Consider the following 21,814-nt stretch of genomic DNA (forward strand, 5'->3'; position numbering starts at 1 on the left):
CCAGAGCTCAAGTTGGCAAATGAAACCCTTTACCTGTGCGAGCAACACAAAGAGGGGTCCGATCCCCGCAGGCACATTGCGAAGTGGCACGCGATGTACCCCATCCCCATTGTGAGGCACAAATTCTTTGTGACCCTGGGAGACACCGCAGAACAAAAATACTCTTAGAAATGCTTCAAAAGGAACATTTTTGGCTGCGATAGAGACTTTTGACATTATTTATTAGGTTCAAAACTGCTTCACAAAAGCCTAACAATGGTTCTGTGGAAACCCGTACATCTGAGGTCCTTTCTGTCGCGGGCAGGCATTGATTGGAAGATGGGCAGCGCCCGCGGACAATTCCCTCGCAGCGGTCAGTGTAAGTGAGCATTCACCCCCGGCCTAGGAGGGGCCTGTGAACAAACCGTATGGAAACGCTGGGGTGGGCGGGCGGGGGGAGAAGAGCAAACCTTGATTAACTTCTTTGAGGGGAGATGGGTGGGAGCACCGCGGAGCAGAGGAAGGGGCGCTCCTGCCAGATTGCCGTGAAGGGAGGCGTCCGCCCTGGGCCCCCTTTTCCCTGGGGGACTAGGATGCTTGGGGAGCATCTCCGGTGCCATGGCAACCGCGCCTCCTCCGGCAGGACTCAGGGGCGCGCCCAGGGGCCGGCTTTGGCGATGGGGGTCTGCCTGAGCGCCTCCTGGGGCTGCCTTCCTGTCCTCCATCTCCGGCTCCGAGGAGCTCCGGGGGACCCCCGACGAGGCCAAGGGGGTCTGGCTTCTCCTGCAGAGGCCGATGGCCGTGTAAGGCCTCGCTGCGGGACCTGGAAGGCAGACAAGGGAGGAGTGGCCCTGAAGCGTGCGGAATTCACCCGCCCCGCCGCGACTTGCAGAAAATCTCTGCTGATAACTGGATGTGTGAGAAATCAACATTTGCAGTGTGCTGAGAGAAAGAGAGAGAGAGAGAGAGAGGCCCCGGACATTCATTCCCCTTGCGTGCTTTCCCGGCATTGCCTTAAGAAAATAAAATGCAATCTATTCCTTTCCTGCTGTTTAAAAGCACCGTCTCCAAAAAAATCATTTTTACAGACTCTTCATAAAACTTTTTATTTCAAGGAAAGCTGTCCGAAACGGCTCGAGGGAGATGAAACAGAAGAATTGGTGATGAAAATAGGGCCACAAATTCTAAATCAGGGAAAAGTTTGAGTGGAAAATTAAGTGAAATGAGAGAGCAGGCAAACAAATGGATCCATAACCCATGTAGACGTCCAACTGATCATTTAAACACCCAAGAGGGAATATTCTGGAAGTTTTAGAAGTTTCAAACAGCTGAAAATTAAAACAATCAAGGAATTAATCTGATCCGGATCTATATAACACATCCATACACACTAATACTAATAATCAGTTTGATGTTTTTCTTTATTTGCCCAGTCAAATAATTTTATGAAAAAGTCGAGATTTTTTTTACAATAATACAGTCAATACTGTAAAAGAATATATATATTCCACCTGCATTTCCATATATATATATATATATATATTTCCTTATGTAAAGTTTTTCCCTGAGAAATTCTACCCGTTGACCTATATAAAGTCTAATTCTTCAGTAGTAAATTAAGAAAATTTTTGTGCTTTAAATCACTTTCCACAAGTTTTAAAGGGCTTTGACTAGCATGTAGATATATAGAATTTGGAGCAATCCACAGCATTCACATTTCAAAAATTATGCATGAGATTAAAAATGCACAGTACCCTCTTTACAGTGGGTGTCAAACAGCTAGTCTATATCCAGGCAATTCAATTAGTTCATTACACACTATGCCTTGTACGTACTGGACATCTCCCACTACACACTCAACCTACCCAAGTCAACCTACCCAAGAAAAACTTTTCGTGACTTTGATTTTTCAGTGTAAGAATTATTTCCTGGAGATAAAGGTGGAATGGCATTTCAATATCTCCAGGTAAGTAAAAGCTTTCAGAACGCCAAACACACTGCTTTCTGAAAACTAGATGCTTAATAGCTGTTTGCGGATTTGGACTTGCAGCTGTGGCAGATGACCAATTCATTGCTATCAATAATCAGTGCAAGAGAATTCTATAAGAGAACATGGATATGGTTTTGGAATTTAGAGCCACAGAATATAACCTAGGCAGGTCAAGACAGGTCAAGGCTGTGCCATAAACAAAGAATAGGAATTCCTTCCCTGAATGCAATTCGGTAAGGATGCATTTTGTAACAGACTCTCTTAGGGAGGGAGTGTGGTGTAATGGAATCAACAAGGCTTTGGTGTCAGACCATCGTAGATGCAAATCCTGGCACATCACCTGGCCTAAGCCCCTTTGTCCTTACCTGAACCATGAGGATTGTATTACCTACTTCACAAGGTCACTAATAGGATTAAGTTTGTTCATTCATTTATTCGTTCTTTTAGATTCGTCTGTTATATGTCTGCCGGTATTCTAGACACTGGCGATTCAGAGAAGCACAAAGCAGGCGATATCCCTGCACTTACGGAGCTCACGTTCTAGTTGTGGGGAAAGGGGATCGGGATGGGAAAGTAGGTGACTAAGGAGCAAATGAAGAACTGAGTGAGTGTCAGCTGGTAATAAATCCGAAGTAGAAAAGTAATGCACACATAGGTGGCAATTTCAAAAAAGGCTTGAAGGAAGTGAAAAAGCAAGCTAGTTAAGTACCTGAGAGAAGCGCGTGCTAAAAGTAAAGCATCTAGTAAGCAGTAAGCGCTCCATACCCAAGAGCTGTTATCATCATGTTTAAAATCAGCACAGGTATACTCTGGCCTGGAGTCACAATGGAGGGCTTGAATCCTGCTCCAGCCCTAACGCTACAGAATCTCCACGGGCTTCAGGTTTTGCATCTAAAGCATGGGAAGACAGCAGTTCCTGTCTCAGAGGATGGCCACGTGGATCAAAACTGAAGATGTATGTTCAGATTTTAGCACATGGCCTTATACATAGTAAGACAAAAAAAATGTTGACCAGCCAGTATCCTCAGCATCCCATCCTCAAGCCCGTCTTCCCGGAAATGAAGCGATCTCTGAATGAGCATCTTTGGTAGGAGGTCTACCAGCTCCTCCTCCGCCACCTCCAGTCCAAGCAGGACACTCTCCTCCAGTTCAAAGAAAATTCTCCTTTGTATTGAGTAAAAATCTGTCTCTTTCTTCTATTGGTCAATTCCAACAAACTGCATAAACATATGAAGTGAAATCTACCAAAAAAGTTTCCAAAAAAAAAGTTATGTAAAATTAATCTAATCTTTCTACATGATGGTTCTAGAGCATCTGGAATATATGTTGTTTACTCACATTTTCTTACCTCCAGTCCGGACGACAGCACCATAAACACCGCCGCCATCACCCCCACCGCAGTTTGGTCCCTGCTGTGTCCAGCGGACTTCATTTATACCAGTACCCTAATGACAACATCTCTTCAAGGCAGTAACTGTCATTAGTTTGCAGATGAAAATACGGAGCTCAAAGAACATGTGTAACATGTAGAACATGGCTACAGAATGGAAATGGGAGAAGGGGGAGATTTGAGCCTAGGTGTCCCTGGTTTCAAAGCTTATTCCTCCTGGTCCATTTCCTTATTTTTACTCATTCCTCCTATGAGCAATTTTGAAACACTTTGTCGTCATACACATTATCGTGTGCTATGAATTCACAGTTTCCTTACCTGTAAAATGGGGATAATGGCATTACCTGCCTAAAAGTGTTATGAGACGGTTTCATAAAATAATGTGAAATGCTCAGCACACTGTCTGGCACATGGTGAGAGCTAATTAAATGAGAGCTGGATTGACCATGACAGCAATAATTGTCATTATCATTATTATCTGGTGCAATACCTGAATCATCACATTACTTGTCATCAAAGCACACTTGTTCCCTCCTCCAATACAATACTTGGCAACGAGTAGACTTCCATTCAAGACTGACTGATATAGCTCTTACAGAACCTTCTAGAATAGGATCTGCCATTGAGTCAGTAATTTTACTGTTTATATGAAGTTAAAAACAAAGTGTGACCAATTGAAGAGAGAAACAAAGAATTAAGAATCACGAAGTCAGGGCGCCTGGGTGCAGTCAGTTAAGCATCTGACTCTTGGTTTCCGCTCAGACCATGATCTCAAGGTCACATCAGGCTCTGAGCTCAGTGTGGAGTCTGCTTGAGATTCTCTCCCTCTGCTCCTCCCACTTGTGCTCTTTCTCTCTAAAATAATTAATTAAAAACAAAAACAAAACCCAAGAACCACAAAGTGATCCTTACCGAGTGGGGCAGAATCTCCCCTGGAACTGCGGGAGGGCCGGTTCTGAAGTCTCGCGTGCCTACTGATGTGCGTGCCTGCAGCCTCCAGGTGCAAGGGAATGACTGACTGCGATCTAATAGGCTTTTTTGTCACGTGCTTTGCCAAAATGGGACTGCTCCAGGCCTCACTGGGTGCTCCTCTGGCTCTCCTAATTTCTCGTCTGACAGTGGGGATCACTAGGGTCTCATCGCATTCATTGGATGGTAACTGGGAGGAGCTGGATTCTCCATGGCTCTCTTCTTCCGAAGAAGCTACACTCACCACAGGAGACCTGGGGACGGTGTGCGGGTGGGCACAAAGCAGGCTTTCACATGCCACTGGAGTCTGAATCTTTCCTGGAGACACTGCAAAAGGTAAGCATGTTAGTTTAAAAGAACGCACTTCAGTATTACCTTCGAGATTAATGGTAGGAAGAATGAAATCAAGCAATATGTGGATTATTTGTTTGTTTCACATTTCTGTACCAAGCAAACAGAAAGGACAAAGAAGCCAAGGACCTGAGAGCCTAAGTGGGAGAAGCAGAGGAGGGAAAAGATATGGCAAGGGTGGTAAAAGGCTGAAAGTGCTTCTGTTGGAAGCACTGTGTGAAGGCCTAGACATGTTGGTCAATCAGTCCTCACACGAACTGTATCTGACAGATGCTATTATTACCTCCATTTTATAGGTCAGAAAGCTAGTTTGAAGCTAATGGGTTGAATTGTGTCCCCAAGAGGATATGTGGAAGTCCCAACCCTGCACCCTCTGCACCTTGGAAATAGGGTCTTTGCAGGTGCAATCAAGTTGAGGTTGTTAGAGTGAGGCCATAATCCAATATGACAAGCATCCTTGTCGGAAGGAGAAACAGACATGGGCGCACAGGAAGAACACCACATGATGACGGAGGCAGGGATGGCAGTGTGGGATCTCCGAGCCAAGCTATGCCAAGGATTACAGCAACCAGCAGCAGCAGCTCAAAAGAGGGTATGGAAGGAATTCTCCGTGAGAATCTCCAGAAGGCGTCAATCCTACTGACACCTGGATTTCTGACTTCTGGCTGCCAGAACTGGGAGAAAACAATTTGGTTTTCAGCCATCCCATTTGTGATTCTTTATGACAGCAGTGCTAGGAAACAGGTATCCACAACAGCTCCTATTGTCCCAGAGCAGTTATTAACAGCAGCCTTTTCATACTTAAAAAAAGAAAAAAATAAAAAGATGTTCAGATTTGGGGAGTAAAAGGTAGAAAAGAGGAAAAACCAGGAGGTGGGAAGTGTGGAAGGGGAAGGGAATCTATTGCATGAGTTCTACTGTGTGTCAGAACGGTGCCAGGGTGCAAAAAGTCTTAGCAAGATTCCTATTCCCTGTGCTCCAGCTGTGGGCAAGGGGCAAAGAGGATGCTGGTCATGTTAGCGACCAGGACACACTCCTCCTAAACCACAGCCTTGTCTGCAAAAGGAGGAATCAAAGCGAATGCCTCTGGGGGTTTGCAGATAATAGAAATGAGACAAAGGGCCAAGGAAGGGTACCCTGGGAGTACATGTCCTGTCAACTGGGGCTAACCACTTCTCAGATCACGCCTTATATGTTGCTGTGAGGGCAGGTGGACCCAGTGTAGACAGATTTTTCTGGATTCTCAGGAGAAGCAGAAATATATTTTTTATATATATAAACATTTATAATTTTTCAGTGTTGGTAACTCACTCAATTTTTGAAAAAAACACAGCGTGAGCTCCACAAAACACATCTGCTCTCTGAATCACTACAGGCCATCAATTTGCATCTTTGGCCCACGGCCAGCCCTATAAAAGTCACAGTATCATTTGCGTCCCTTCATACCATCTTCATCTCAGAATATGATTTTATAAATATTCAGCTGGGCACCATGGGAATGCATGTGCAAGCTTTGTGCGTAAGCAAATTTTAGAGTTCTAGAAGTTTTGTCTACCTCCAACACTTTAGGAAGATTGAGCTCTGTTTTCATTTTAATTGATTGCCTCATTTCATTTTAAGCCCAGAATTCGAAATGGTGCACAAATGCACCAGGCTTTCCCAAATGCAAAGCAATAGCTAGAATCTTTCAGGACAGCAGCTCTGGGACTCTGGATCCCAAAGGAAAATCCATAGCATTAGAACCATCGCCATTTGATCTGCCCTTGTTCTATTGTTCAAACATCAAGGACAGGATGGAAGTTTCAAAGACACTTCACACACCTTCTCATCCTAAAAGTTAGGAGTTGAAAGAGACCTTATAGATCATCTGAGGCTGACCCACCACCCTCATCATCCACCGCTGCTTAAATACCTCCAGGAGCCTGTGGGGCGTCGGGGTGGCTCAATCGGTTAAGCGTCTGCCTTCGGCTCAGGTCATGATCTCAGGGTCCTGGGATCGAGTCCTCCATCGGGCTCCCTGCTCTGCCGGGAGTCTGCTTCTCCCTCTCCCTCTGCCCCTCCCCCTGTTTGTGCGCTCTCTCCTTCTCTCAAATAAATAAAATCTTTTTAAAAAAACACCTCTAGGAGCCTGAATCTCACTACCTCTGCAACAGAGGTTTCCTCGATTATTAGAAGAGCAAATAACATTGTATTTGCAATATAATAAGCGTATTATATACATGGATATATGTAATACTATATATGGGGAATAATTATTAAAGCCTCCTTATATGGTGTTGGGACAGGTGGTGACTATGCTTATTTAGTTATTCAACCAATATTTATCGAGCTCCTATCAGATACCAGGTACTACGCCAATGACAAAAGTTACCCAGGCCAACAAAATGGATCATTTTGAGACTACATTGACCAGTCGATTTACAGCAAAATGGACATTAGTGCAGCAAGCCAGAGCCTCTCAATCTCACAGACACTGGAGTGAATTTCAAGTTTCCTTTACAATACAATTACCAGGTTGCCTGATTGAATAGAACCACCAGTTGTTTTAGCATTAAACACCCCAAGACTGTGGCAAATGGAAGGGTATTTTGCAATCTCCAATGGTTTCCAGTCTTTTTTTTTTTTTTAAGTTTTCAAATTTCCCCACCAAGATAGTGACAGACCTTGAGCCCAAATCCACCGCTCATGATTTCAAGCCCAGCGCACGTTGTTAGGTCCCACATCTCTTGAATCTAATGTGGTATTTTCCAATCCTGGCTGTGGATTAGCCAATACCCAGCATGCTTTGAAAAATACGGACACATGGTCCCAGGACCCCAGGACCTGTGGTTTGCGAGCCTCTTGGGGATTATAATGAATGATCAGGGAAACATTTGTCTAATTCACTCGGAAGGAAGTTCAGGTACTGTTAACTATGAGTTAGTCCCAGCAATCATGAACGTGCTGAAACATGAAGTCCGAGGCGTCTTTCTCCTCAGAGTATTACCTCTCTGTGGACAAGTCTTCATTTCAAAAACCAGCATTCTGTATCACTTTACAGCTTGTATACTCCTTTACATCTTATTTCTTTTCCCATCAGTAATCCCCCTTGAGTCTGACAACAACCCTTTTGCTTCCTCATTTTTCTGAGGAGAAAACTGAAGTCAGCGAGTGAGCACCTTGTCCACACCACTCACCATGCATCACAGAAGCTGGGGTGGGGACCCACGTCTTAGATGTTGAGGGGGTTTTGTTTTTCTCCCACACAGTCAATGCCGGCTTTGCCAGAGCAAACTACGGGAACCGGTTTTGATGAAGGGAGGGATAGAAGTGGGCACAAGAACAGCTAACAAGCGGTGGCGCCTGACCACAGCTCTGACACGGTCCTAGGTCCACGCTTCGGGCCGTCGTCAATGCTGTCAGCAGGGCTTCTGATGTGCCGAAGAAGAAAGGGCATCTGCCTATGGCCCAATGCGTGGAACTCGCCCCCATGAAAGCCCACATTCTTGTGGCTCCCCCAGCCACCCGTCCAACTTTTCTCACTAATCGAGGCCCTTGTTTTGTGGTGTGTTGTTTGCTAAAAAAAATTCTTCCCATTATCCCAGGTTTGCGAGTTCTTTTCATGTGTAGGCGACTCCGCCTGTCATCTTGCTCTCAGGTCTTCCATCTGTTGCTAATTTCATTGGAAGCAATATTGTGGCAGACAGGAGATTTCAAGGTACAGTAAAATAAGCCTCAGAGCTTGAACGTGTTCCACAGAAGCAATTTATCTTTCTCTTGAGCAGCAAAATAGTTCATGATAAGTCATGACAGATTCTGATTTATTCATTTTATTCATTTTCTAGTCCTGTAACTCCTGCACTTTCCGCCCCTCCACGACACCAGTAGGCACGGTGCCGCAGCCCTTTGTGCCTGAGCCCAGCAGGTACCCCTCAATATATAACTCCTATGTGTTTGCATCCCCCCTCTGTCTCTTTGCTTTCTTGACTAGCATGTTCATGTTATGGGAGGACCAGAGGCGACTGTCTTGGAAGGAGAACTAAAACCCAGAGACAATTAATTTCCCAAAGCTCATTTGCCCTTGACGGTCGGCACAAATAGGAACTGAAGCTAATTTATGTCATCTCCTGCATATAAAACCAAATGCAACCCTGAAACAGGTCTTTAATTAATGCTGAAAACTCCAACAACATACTCTTTAAAAGGATTCTTAAACCACACCATGGAGTTTAATAGAATCTGCCACTTTACACCATCTCTCCTGGCTGTGGAGTGAGAGTCCTTTGTGAGCCAATGGGGTTGAGTCTACAGAAGGAGTCGATGACGCATCAAGCCCTGAGCAGTGGTAGAGCTTAAAGACCAAGTGTACAAGTTCTGCACCCAGACTCCTCGGCCCAAATCTCTCTTACCTCTTCCTGGCTGTGTTACTAAGACCAAGTTGCTCAAATGCTCTCTTAGTTTTCTCACTCATAATGTCAATAATCATAATACCTACAGGTATTATGACAGGGTTCAAGTGCAGACTAAATTAAAAACAAAGCAATGCCTGGCACACAGGAAGTACTCAGCGAGGCTTAGCTGTTATTATTATTGTTGTTGTTATTGAAAACGTTCCTTCCTCTCTCCCTCTGTAGCTCCTGGCTGGGCTCTTTCAGTGATAAGGACTCAAGCGGAAAACTCAAGTGGATGTGCATGGTCGTTTTGTACAGCGGTTACGAGCTAGAGAGTCTGTGTGGCTCTGTCTCATCCGTAAAATGGGGAAAATGATAACAAAAATGGGGGAAAATATAAGAAATGGACTTCCAGTTTTAGCTCCAACATGGAAACAGCTTGGAAACTGACATTCCTATCCTTGCAACGAGAAAGAGCTAAATGAACTAAAAATCAATAACTTTATTTGGACCCATCAGAGACTGAGTTCACAGAACAAACTGGCACTCTATAATCTGGACACAGGTGAACCCAAAGACTCAAACCAAGGTCTGTTTCCCTAGAGTAGAAGCCTCTGAAGCCATAAACTGGTAGGATCATTTAAATGGTAATTTTGATGAATTGTTGGAGGCTAAGTGTAGAAGAGTTTGAGAGCGAGAAAATCCTGAGGGCTACAGTTTTGGGGGGTCTGTATACGTATTTCAGTGGGTTTTGCCTTAGAAGAATCCCACTCACAGTCCCCCACCCTAGTTTCTCAAGCTGAGGATCTAAGAAAGATCCTTTCACACTTCTGACACCGAAAAGGGAAGAAGAGTCATTGTAAAATATGCCTAGAGCCCTCTCCATAGCAAAGGCATACATCTTATCATCACAACACTAGGTCCCTAGTGTATTACAGCTGAAGAAGCTGAAGACGAAGGGGGAAAAGCCAAAGACAAAAGCAGGAACACTGAGGAAATACGAAGCCTCTGACACCTACAGCTATAACAAACATTAAACACAACCCAACACCTAGCCAGATTCACATCAATACCCCCCTCCACGCAAGGATCTGTTTATCTCAGTTCCTATTTCCTCCTATATCAAGATTGGCCTTCCACAAAACATTATGAGGCATGCCAAAAAGCAAGAAGAAACACAGTGGAAGAGACAAAGCAAAGCCTAAGAACCAGACTCAGATATGACACTGATGTTGGAATTATCAGAGAAGGCATTTAAAATAACTCTGATTAATATGCTTAGGGCTCTAATAGAGAAAGCACACAACAAGAAAGAGCACATAAGTAAGGTAAGCAGAGAGATGGAAACTCAAAGAACCAAAAAGAAACACTACTTGATTTCACTTATATGTGAAATTCAACAAAGTTGAACACATAGAAGCAGAGAGCAGAACGCTAGTTACCAGGGGCAGGGAGGTGGGGGAGATGGGGTGTTAGTCAAGGGTACAAAGTCGCAGTTACATAGGATGAATAAATCTAGAGATCTAATGCGCAGCATGGTAACTATAGTTACTAATACTGTACTGAATCCTGGGAATTTGCTAAGAGGGTAGATTTCAGGTGCTCTCATCACACACCAGAAAAATGGTGACTATGTAAGGAGATGACATGTTAATTAGCTTTATAGTAGTAATCATTTCACTATGTGTGTGTGTGTGTGTGTGTATCAGATCATCATGTTGTACACTTTAAATATATACAGTTTTTATTAAAAAATGAAATACAATAAAAATACAACAAAAAAAGAAATGCTATAAATACAATACACTGTAACAGAAATGAAGAATGTCTTCAATGGGCTCCTCAGTACACTGGAAAGAATCAGTGAGCATGAAAATAGGTCATTAAGGACTTCTGAACTAAAATGCAGAGAGAAAGGATTGGAGGAAAAATTAAAAATTTAAAAATTTAAAAAACAGTACAGAACATACAAGAACTGTGGGACAATTTTATGAGATACAACATACACATCCTTTTTGGAAGACGAAAAGAGAGAGAATGAGGCAGAAGAAATATTTGAAGTAATGATGGCTGAGAACTTTCAAAAATTAATGACAGACACCAAACCATAGACCCAGGTTGCTCAAAGAACATTAAGCAAGAGAAATGACAAAAAGAAAAAAAAATGACATCTAGGCATATCATGTTCAAACTGCAGAAATCCAAACACAAAGAGAAGATCTTGGAAGAATCAGGGGTGGGGAGAGGCAGGGAGCACCTTTTAGAAGAATAAGGATAAGAATTAAAGTGGATTTCTCATCAGAAACAGCAAGCAGGAAGAGAGTGGAATGAAATAGTTACAAAGTATTGGAAGAAAAAAACCAAAAACAGCAGCCTTGAGTTCTATATCCAGCAAAATTACACTTCAACACTTACGGAGAAATACTTTCTCAAATAATAATAAAAAAGTGGAGAGGGGCACCTGGGTGGCTCAGTCGGTTAAGCGTCTGCCTCCACCTCAGGTCATGATCCCAGGGGTCCTGGGATCAAACCCTGAGTTGAGCTCCCTGCTCAGTGAGGAGTCTGCTTCTCTCTGCTTCTGCCCCCCTCCCCCGCTGGTTCTCTCTCTCTCTCTCTCTTTCCAAATAAATAAAATCTTTTCAAAAATTGGAGAAAATTTATTGTCCACAGACCTTCCTTACAAGAAATGTTAAAACAAGTTCTCAAGGAGAAGGAAAATAATAGAGGTCATAAATTCAGATCTACATAAAGAAAGGAAGAACTCAGAGAGGAATAAGTAAAATCTTTAATTTTTTTATTTTTAATCTAAAAGGTAACTGCTTCTAAAAGAAGCCTACTCCTCCATTTCATTCCCAAATGGCCTCCTGACCTCCATCATGTCTCCGTTCCCTGATCTGTTTTTATTCAACATAGTATAATAATATTTTATATATCTAATCATTTACAAGTTTATGCCAATATTCCTAGCTCTATGAGGGCAAGTACCATCTCTCAATCATTCCCCACAGTATCTCAAACACTAGGCAGGAAGTTCATGCTCAGAAACTTCTCTTGGAAAAAACGAATGAATCTCTCACCTCTCCGATGGATGCTCTTTGGCGTTATAACATTACCTTTATCCATGTGCACATCATCCTGTATCCTCCCTTTCTGCAGATTTGTCTGAGAGTAACCACTTCCCTTTTCTTTCCTTTGGGATTGGTCCACACTGCTCAGTTCACCCCAGTCACCACCCAGCTCTCACTACCAAAAAGGGCAAACAAGTTTCATCTCAAACACCAGAAGCCCAAATTGGAGGTGGCACTGAGTTTTAAAGAGGAGTTCCACAGCCGTGTCTTGGTTCATGGGGAAGTTGCCGATGTCTACCATGGGTTTAGGAGAATGAAGCGGTCACTAAAAGGGCAGGCACCTGTCACAGCTCAGGTACTCTGGAAAGTGTGAGGGTCCTGTCCCTGCTTTCTGCAACAGGGTGTTTCTTCTGATATCATTCTAGTAAAAGGACACACAGAGCCAGCCTCTCACTGCACATCAAAGGTAACTGAAGAGCGTTCAAACATACCTCACCGTCCTCCCATGACACCACCTCTTCCCCATCATACATCAGCCTTACTCAGTTCTAAGTACACGGAATTGCAGAAACTTTCCAGTCTAGGGACATAGAAGCGGACTGGATCTGTAGTTAGACCCTAGATTCTTTCAAACACAGAGCATAATTTGAGAACCAGCACACTGGGTTTCTAGTGGATTCATTGAATGAACGTTTCCAGACCCTGGTTTCCTCCTCTATAGATGAAATACTATGATCTCTTAATTATTCTCCAGCCCTATTCTCCAGGCCTCCAGGCCTGTGAGTCTCTGAGTTTTTTAAACTACACTGAACATTTTTTTTCTTGATTTATTTTTGGAGCATTACGTTACCAGATGAAATTGCTATTTTGTAGGACAAAAATGGTCAAACGTGGGCAATTTCATATTTTACAATTTAATACGCTTAGAAGAGTACGCATGACATATACACATAGTTTAAAGAAAACAAATAGCCACAGACCAACCCAATTTCAGTACACAAATCTCCACTACTTATTCATCCATTGTCTTATTGATGGGTATGCGGGTGAAGTCGTTTTGTTGTTTTGTATCACAAACAAGACTGCTGTGAACATTTTTGCACACGGCTCCTGCTGCCTGTACACTAGTTTCTCTAGAAGTGCAAGAGCCAAGTCACTGGGTGTGCACGTCTTCCGCCTCATTATACACTACCCACTGTTTTCCAAGTGTTTTTACCAATTTACACTCCACCGGCAGTGTAGAAGGCTTCTTACTGTCCCCCAGACTTGCCAACACTTGCTATTCCTTGATTAGGTTTCTCAATCTTTACCATCCTGGCAAGTATGAAACAGTTCTGCTACCGCGGCTTTAATCCGTACATTTTCCTGTTAAATAATGAGCTCGAGCGTCTCCCTTCTCACCAAATCTTTCATCTGAATTGCTTACAAGCTTTAGAATCATGGGTTGAGTTTCAGCCTCTTTTCCTTCTCCTGCCCCTTCATAGTCTAACCAGCTGGTGAATAGTGACATTCGCCCTGGAGGACACAGCGGGAAGCACTTGGGTAATCCACCAAGTTGATAACCTGCGTCTAAATAAATAACCAGGACTTGACCATCGGGGACTGTACTCACGCCATTCAACTGCCATGACCCAGTGCAATATTTCATGTCTTGCTAAAACTCCGGCCCCGCAGTATTTTGCATGCAGCTAAGGACTTGGACAATTCTTTCATCTGAGTGATTAGCTTATTTCAGCCACGGCTTGCTCGAGACACAAAGGCTTGTGCTACCTGCCTGTGCTATCACTCCAGACGGCACCTTAGCTTTCGTGCATGAAACGTGCTTCACATCTCTCACCCTTCCCCCGAAGGACGTGAAGTTTCCCAATGACCCTTTTAAATGTGATACTAAAAGACTGGAAAACATTTTAAATCGCACTATTCAATAGCACATGTTCGGGAAAGCAACCCTTCATGATAGGTATTCTGTTAAAATAAATAAATAAATAAATAAATAAATAAATAAATAAAGCAAAAGTGTTTTCCCCGCAAGCTAGAGAATGCAACAGAAAGGTGGATCTTTCTTAAATGATTCTGTGAATAAATGATTCTGATTCTGACAAACAAAATGAAGAAGGGTGGAAAAAAAAAAGTCACACATAGAATCAGGAACAACTGAAAGAGGAATCCAGGCTACCTCTTACCCCGGCCTTTGTTGAAGGGATCACCAGAGATCTATGTAGATATTATTTTGAAATTTAGAGCTTCAACTTGTATGAACATGAATGCCCATGCTGAGTTTCTGCGTGCCTCTGTGAAACTGCAGAAAGAACCCGACAGACCCTATTCTTGCATTAAAGCAACACACTGTGGAAAGCCTGAAAATAAACCATCTATGCTTGATTAATTAGGTTTGTAAGTATTGTTTCAGAACCAAACAATATTTCTAAAGATTTCAATAGTTCAAAGATTGCCCTATGGCCGTCTGGCCAATACATCTTCCAACACACGCAGTTTACAAGCATTTTTCTTCCCAATATGTTGTCTTTGGTTGGTGCGACATTGTTTGAGCGCAGGGCTATTTGGGTCATAGTGGTTTTCTCCCCTGCACAGCAGTGGTGCTGAGCACAGCACTTTGACCATACATCTTCCATGTCATTTCCATCAAAGGCACATGATACTTCCTGGTGACCAATCAGAAGTGGTCCAACATCCTAACAGAGGGCATATTGGCAAACCAAGCTTTCTTAATGACAGCCATTGTTGGAGGCCAACAAAGGGAGGTCCTGAATATTAACATGTGGCCTTGTGTAAAGGTCACCAGTATGGCACATCCATCATATTTCACAACTGAGAAAGAGAACTTTCTAAGTTCTGTCAGACCCTACTGTTGTCCAAGTAAATGTATTAGCCTGACGGCTGACACCAACGAGGCAAAGGATCTTGAGCGATGATCTCCTCTTTTAACAAATACCCTTTCACTTCTTTGAATCAGCAGCAGACATTATGGTGAGAGATCATCTTGAAGGAATATACCTCGAGGCCATAGGGGGTTAGAATAACCAGGCAACCCAATCAAAATATTAATTTAATAACATGTAATCATTAGACCAAATGGCATCTCCTCTTGACAGGAATAACCTTCCACACTGAAAAGAGAAATCACTTATTTTAACATCTCAGAGCCTCGAATGGTCTTCTTAATAGTAAAGACCAACAAGCCCATGAAATTTCTATCAGTGAGATTTAATACAGTTGGTACAAAAGAACTCAAAGACCTAGGTCTATTGATAACACGGAGTCTTGGGTAAAGGCTATCCAAAGGGAAGTATGATGGCAGAATTGAACAAAGCTAAATTGTATCACATGTATTTATTACGAAACCCAGGCGCAGACGGCAAGCTTCCTTATTTAACAGTCTTGGTTAGAACCAGTTCTATGTTCGATATTAGAAATATAGGGTTCTGGTTATTAAGCACCATCTTGAAAAGAAGTTAGAATTTATTTCAACCTAAGAGATCTGGAAAGAATATAAGCATGAGAAAGATTAGTGAATAAGCATGTATCCCTCAGCTGGGTCACTCTGACCTCAGTCATAGTCATGGTGTGGCTCAGGAAGGGAGAGACAAGAAATGGAAAGAGAAAGAAGAGAGAGAGTTCTTTTTAGTTCCTTGGATACATCAGACTTTCAATACTATCTCCTGACATCCAGACATTTTCTATGTGGCATATCTTCCACAGTCCCTGTTCCTCTGACCAATTTCTACCCCTCTCCTTTTCTTGTTCTTTTCCCTAAGCTCTGAACTGCTTAGCTCCCTCTCTGCATGTTCTCATAGTTCCTTGGACTTGCTTTATCATAACAATCAACACTTGAAATTGCTTATCGAATTATCCTGTCTTCAAAATTAGTCCAAGCTCCATGAGAAGAGAGACAGAATATGTCAATTTCATCATCGTAGGTACTCCATAAATTTTTGTACATAAATAGTAACTTTCAATAATAAAACAGGATCAAAGTCTCAATTCATCAGCTCTTGACCTATAATAAGTTTCTGTTAAGTAAAAGAAATTCTCATACACATTAAGGAAGGATTCAGCATTGGAACAATTTACTTTTAGTGTACTATAGACAAGACACCAACTAACTACAATACAGCCTCACAAATTCATATTCTATTATTTCATAACAAGGCATAACCAGATAAAGGATAAAAGGAAGCCAACTTTTGAATTATCTGTGAAAAGGGCATATTTTAGGCAAAATAATTGTATACATAATATATCAGGAAGGTGTTTTGAAACACTCAGCCACCTGCCTTGGCATTGAGTCCTCTTTCCATCCCTGTACATTGACTCCACTTAGAACACTCTCCACGTGGAATGTTGACTACCTGTCTACATCCTATTAGTCTTCAAGGCCCAGGGTAAGTACCACTCGTTTTATGAAGCCTTCCCCTGCTGCCCATGTTCACAGCACTTTGCCAACACTCAGGGTAAGTGGTTCTAGTTCTTCCTGTATTCTCACTGGACACTAACTACATTGTAACTAAAAATCTTAGATGAGAGGGCACCTGGGTGGCTCTGTCGGTTAAACATTCAACTCTTGAATTCAGCGTGGGTCATGATCTCAGGGCTGTGAGATCAAGCCTGGGTCAGTCTCCACACTAGGTATGGGGCCTGCTTAAGATTCTCTCTCTCCCTCTGCCCCTCCCCCACCTCTCCCTCTCTTAAAAAAAAACAAATAAAAATAAAAATAGTTTTTTAAAATGTCTTAGGTGAGTATTTTTTTAACAAAAAGAAAATGTTGTAAATCATTTGAGGAAAGAATCTGCATTTTTGTACTTCTCTGAATTCAGCCCAGTGCCTAGCATGTTACACTCTGTGAGAGGTCAGGAATGTTTTCTAAATAAATGCATTAACATACAAAAGTAACCATTCGAAGTATTTAAGCAAATTTAAAAAAAAAATTAAAAAAAAGAATTTCTTTTGTCAATGCTTTATTAAACTTTAGTAATCATGTTTTATTCTGTCTGCTCACACACACACACACACACACACATACACACACACACACTTTCTTCAGGCCAATGATCCTATGACTCAAAGTGGTTTAAAGGAGAGTTTCCTTATTATTAGATTCTTCCCTTCAGCTACAATGGGAAAATCACCCAAGATGGTAACACTCCCAGTACACAGTTTTGTGCAACTGACTCAAGCTCAGATTCTTTCCAGATATTTTTGTTCTTAGGACCTAAGACACGACATCTCTATTCCCTTTCAGAAAGATGCTCTGAAATATGAGCTATGAGTTATTGGAGACCATGTTTTCAGTCTTCATTGAAGAAGCTACTCTGAGGAAATAAAGGTAACATGCAAGAAGAATGAGGGGGCACAAGATGGAGGGTCCTAGAGGCTCTCATAGTTCCTGGTTCAGATAAGCCCTGAGGCTTCAGCCCAAATTCCATTTACTTTAGAGAAATAAAATCAATGTAATTCAGACTGATATCCATGATGTCTACTCAAAATAACTTTAATAAAACTAGTCAATATATTTTTTAAAGATTTTATTTATTTATTTATTTATTTGAGAGACAGAGAGAAGGGGGGCAGGTCAAAGGAAGATGGAGAAGCAGACTCCCCACAAGCAGGGAGCCCAGCACAAGGCTCAACCCCAGGACCCCAGGATCATAACCTGAGCAAAAGGCAGATGCTTAACCGACTGAACCACCCAGGTGCCTCAAAACTAGTCAATATTATTCTATTACATAAACTGTAACTGCACTTTTTTTTAAGTTCGAATTGATCTCCACCACAAGTGTCTAAATTCCTAAGAATGCTCTTAGGCTCATCTGCTATTTCTCTTAAGTAAATGGAGTGGCTTATAATAAAGTTACTTAGATAAGTAATGAAGACTTTTCATCCTCATAAATATGGTGAAATTTATTACCAACTCTTAATAAATTCAAAAGACAAGAATGAAAATGACAAGGCACCAAGTAACAATATGCATAATTTCACATTTGTCATTGGAAATATTACAATTATGCATCATAAAAAAATAAAATATTGCTGAATTCTGCTCGATCTGTTTCACTCTAGGATGATAAAGAAATAGGTTTAGAAAAGCTAAGGGACTTGTCTAGGTTGTCCAACTCTTCATCGGTAAAAGTCAGGCTTGACTTAAAGTGCTGAACGCCATGTCTACCCCCGCATAGGTGCACCTAACCATTAGTTCTTCTCCAGCTCTTTCCCCCCCCCAAATTCTGGCCTTTCTCCACCACATCACTCCTGAATACTGGAAGGATTCCTGAGGCTGAATTCTGCAACCTCCCTTTCTGACTTAGGGCAACCCCTCATCCTCTCTGCCTCTGTTTCTCATCAGAAGGAAAGAAATAGTTACTATGTTCATCCAACAAAAAGGAAATTAATGGTTGATTAGATGCCTGTTCAACACACTGAGGATGAAAACCAGTCTTCATGGTGAATTATTGAATTAGGGGGCCAACTTACAGTGAGGCTGTGTCTACACAAAGCCAAACATCCAGTCAATTCAGCCAAAAAAAAAAAAAATAGTTTAGCGGCAGGAAAAATGAAATTAGTTGATCAGGACTGTGCAGAGAAAGTAAAATGAGAAACGAATGGCACTACAATGGCATGGTAAATGTTCTGGCAGAATTTACAAACTTAAAGGAGAGAAAAGTAAGAATGAGACTTTTGATGCTGTCAGAAAAATAAAAAGGTCTTATTGAGCAAACAAAACTAGACTCCTTCATTTTGTTATTCTGTTCCCGTCTCCTTCTATAGCATTTTCTGCATTCGAATTTAAGATGGAAATCGCGAAAAAACAAAGCCAGTATCCAAAGATTTGAGTCACGCCCTAGCCCAGGATATTAAAAAGGAACGCCTTCCTACAGTTAGGGCAGCGGAGGACATATTATGATGCAAGCATTGAACGTGACTTAGTTTCCTATTTGGTGAATTAAATCTTCCCTTCATTCTCTGCAGGGCACGAAGGATATTGAGATGCATATTATCGATGGCGAATTCTAACTCACAAAACTCATTTGATGTGCACACTGATTTTCCCAAGTCATTTTCAACACCATGGCAAACATCAGAAAATCCTCGGTAAAATGTGCGATTTTTGTTGGTTGACTCTTTAGATAGTCATCACGGACTAGCATTAATGGTGAATATGAGCTGTGCTTTTAGGAGATGCCATTCGAATGTCCCGGGTAGTGTTTTTTGGAATGATGTTTCCATTATGAGCCCCGTGTTATTACTATGCTCTAATACGGAGATCCCCTAAGCTCTGAAGAGGCTCTAAGACGGCATGAAGTTTTCATAACTATTTCATAACTATTGATTATTAAGTAAGGTAGGAGGAGAGATCATTTATGCGCAATTTATCCTTTCATTAAGAATGAAATACAATTAATTAAAATTGTCGGTCTTAATTAATAACTTACTCATTTAACTCTCCCTCTAACGCTAAGAGAATTAGCCCCAGGAGCTAGACAAAGCAAGCATTCTTCAAGACAAATTGGAGAGTACAGTTTTGTGAACTGAGTCCTGAACCCCAGGAATGAACACTTGCAGCTGCGACATGAACTGTTTTCTGTTACCTTAAACACTGCCGGGCCATATGGAGCATTTCTGAGGACCTTCTATTTTAAAACGTTCTGTTCATATTTTATGCTTTTCCATATGTCTCATCCTTACTTCAGAGTTTCTATTCATTTCCATAAAAATAAGATCTTTGTTTTACAAGAGTTCATTTTTCTCTCTCCCCTCCTCCCTATTATGGCCACAAACCTTCACTTGGGTTATTACAGCCACTCTAGGACCAGCTGATTGTGGCAAGATGAATAGCGAATTATTTGAAAGAAAAACAGCAGTGGCAGATGACCGCGGGGCTGCCGAGCTCCTGTTTTCTTTGCTCATTCCAACCGACCCGGGATGCAGGCGAATGAGCCTGACGCTGGGGTCGAACTGCTTCCGAATGAATAAAATGTTGACAGAAATCCTCGCTGAAACCCTGAAGGAAGAGCTGAAGCAAGATATCATTTGGTGAACCGAAAATTAACCAAAACGCGCTTTCCGAAAAAGGGAGCTCCCTGTAGTTTGGGGTTGACTTCGAGCAATTATCCAAACAAAACAGTTGGCGCCTGTGTTGGCGACAAAATAGTGTTTGCATAACGTGGAAGGAGAAGACAAATGTGCATGAAAATTAAATTTAGGCCTCTGGGACTCCCCTTTTGGGGCCATAGAAGAGCTGATTACATGTTCACAGCTGGAATTGGTGTTGGCAGGCGGGCCGCATTCATGGGCAGAGGGAGGGACTCCCTCTTTGAGCCTCGCTCCTGTGGCAAAGCAAGAAAGGCAGCGTTAAAAGCATCTGATGTTTACAGACCTCGAGGCCTGTGGCCCCGAGCTGTTCGGAGCTGGCATCAAACCGGAGCGTTCTCCCCTGAGGACTCAGTATGCAGCCCGAGGGGCATGTGGCTGCTGGAGCATAGGTTCTCCCCCCCACCCCCCATCCCACTCTCTCATGCCCCCAGACCGCTGCTGGCAACCCTTCCATTTAGAAGGCAGCGAATCCGGCCAAGAGAAGAGCCAGCATTCTGGACAACAGGAGAGCGCAGGCTTGTAATGCCAAGGTAGACGGTCACACGCTGTCTTGAGACGGGGTCTTTTGGGGTCTGAGGTGACTGAAAGTGTGCGTTCTGGCAGCTTTTGACAATAGTTCTCTTGGTTTCTCTGGTTATAGATTGCAAAATGGCCCTAACTCCGCCCTTTCTCCGCAGTGTGACTCTGTCCCATCTCAAGAGAGAGCGTGTTTCCCCATCTCTCTCTTTTTTTTTAAGATTTTATTTATCCATTTGACAGAGAGAGAGACAGCCAGTGTGAGAGGAGGAGTGGGAGAGAAAGAAGCAGGCTCCCAGTGGAAGAGCCTGACATGGGGCTCGATTCCAGAACGCCGGGATCACGCCCTGAGGCGAAGGCAGACGCTTAACGACTGAGCCACCCAGGCGCCCCTCCCCATCTCTTAATCTGGGCTGGTCTTGTGACTGGTTTTGCCCAGGAGGATGTGGTGAAAGTGATCGGAAAGGCTTCCTGTAACAACTCAGAGCATGAAGGATGAACAGACATTAGCCTGATAGAAGAGGAAAACGGACAGCAGTGTCCTAAGGCAAGAAAGAGCAGGTTGTGCTCAATAATCATAATAACGTCTAACGTTTATTGGATGCTCACGATGGGCCAGGAACCGTTCAAAACATTTTACTTACATCAACTAATTTAATTCCCCACAACAACCTGATGAGGTAGGTATAATTATGACCCTCATCTTATTCAAATTAAGAAAACAAGGCCCAGGGTAGTTAAGAATCTGGGCCAATGTCCCACAGATAGTAATTGACAGCGTTGGGGTTCAAACCCAAGGCCCTTCAGCTTCAGAGCCCATATTCTTTCACCATCATGTTGTGATGCTCTTGAGAAAACTGGAAAAAGATCAGCAAGACAACAGCAGGTTGTCAAAGGCAGGAACCAAAACTTTGTTCAAAGTCTCACAACCATGGTCCAGTGTCCATTCTCGTGCTCTTCAGTTCATTCTCAATAAAGCCACCAGAAGGAGCCTTTTAAAAGTTAAGTCAGATCCTGTTAATTTCCTCACTCAAACCCTTCCAATCGCTTCCCATTGCACTTACAAAAAATC

At 42.5% G+C, this 21,814-nt stretch overlaps 1 protein-coding gene across 1 annotated transcript; it reads right to left on the minus strand.

Annotated features, from left to right (window-relative positions):
* Positions 1 to 353: 353 nt before the first annotated feature.
* CUNH12orf42 (chromosome unknown C12orf42 homolog) lies at positions 354 to 12,172 on the minus strand. The gene is made up of 3 exons (XM_040637074.1): positions 12,127 to 12,172; positions 4,272 to 4,655; positions 354 to 793 (listed from the first exon to the last, which is right to left on the minus strand). The coding sequence occupies exons 1-3, from the start codon at positions 12,170 to 12,172 to the stop codon at positions 354 to 356; spliced, it is 870 nt and encodes a 289-aa protein (XP_040493008.1).
* Positions 12,173 to 21,814: the final 9,642 nt, after the last annotated feature.

Source organism: Ursus maritimus, unplaced genomic scaffold, assembly GCF_017311325.1.
Source record: "Ursus maritimus isolate PB19 unplaced genomic scaffold, ASM1731132v1 scaffold_21, whole genome shotgun sequence".
In the NCBI taxonomy this organism is placed as follows: Eukaryota; Metazoa; Chordata; class Mammalia; order Carnivora; family Ursidae; genus Ursus; species Ursus maritimus.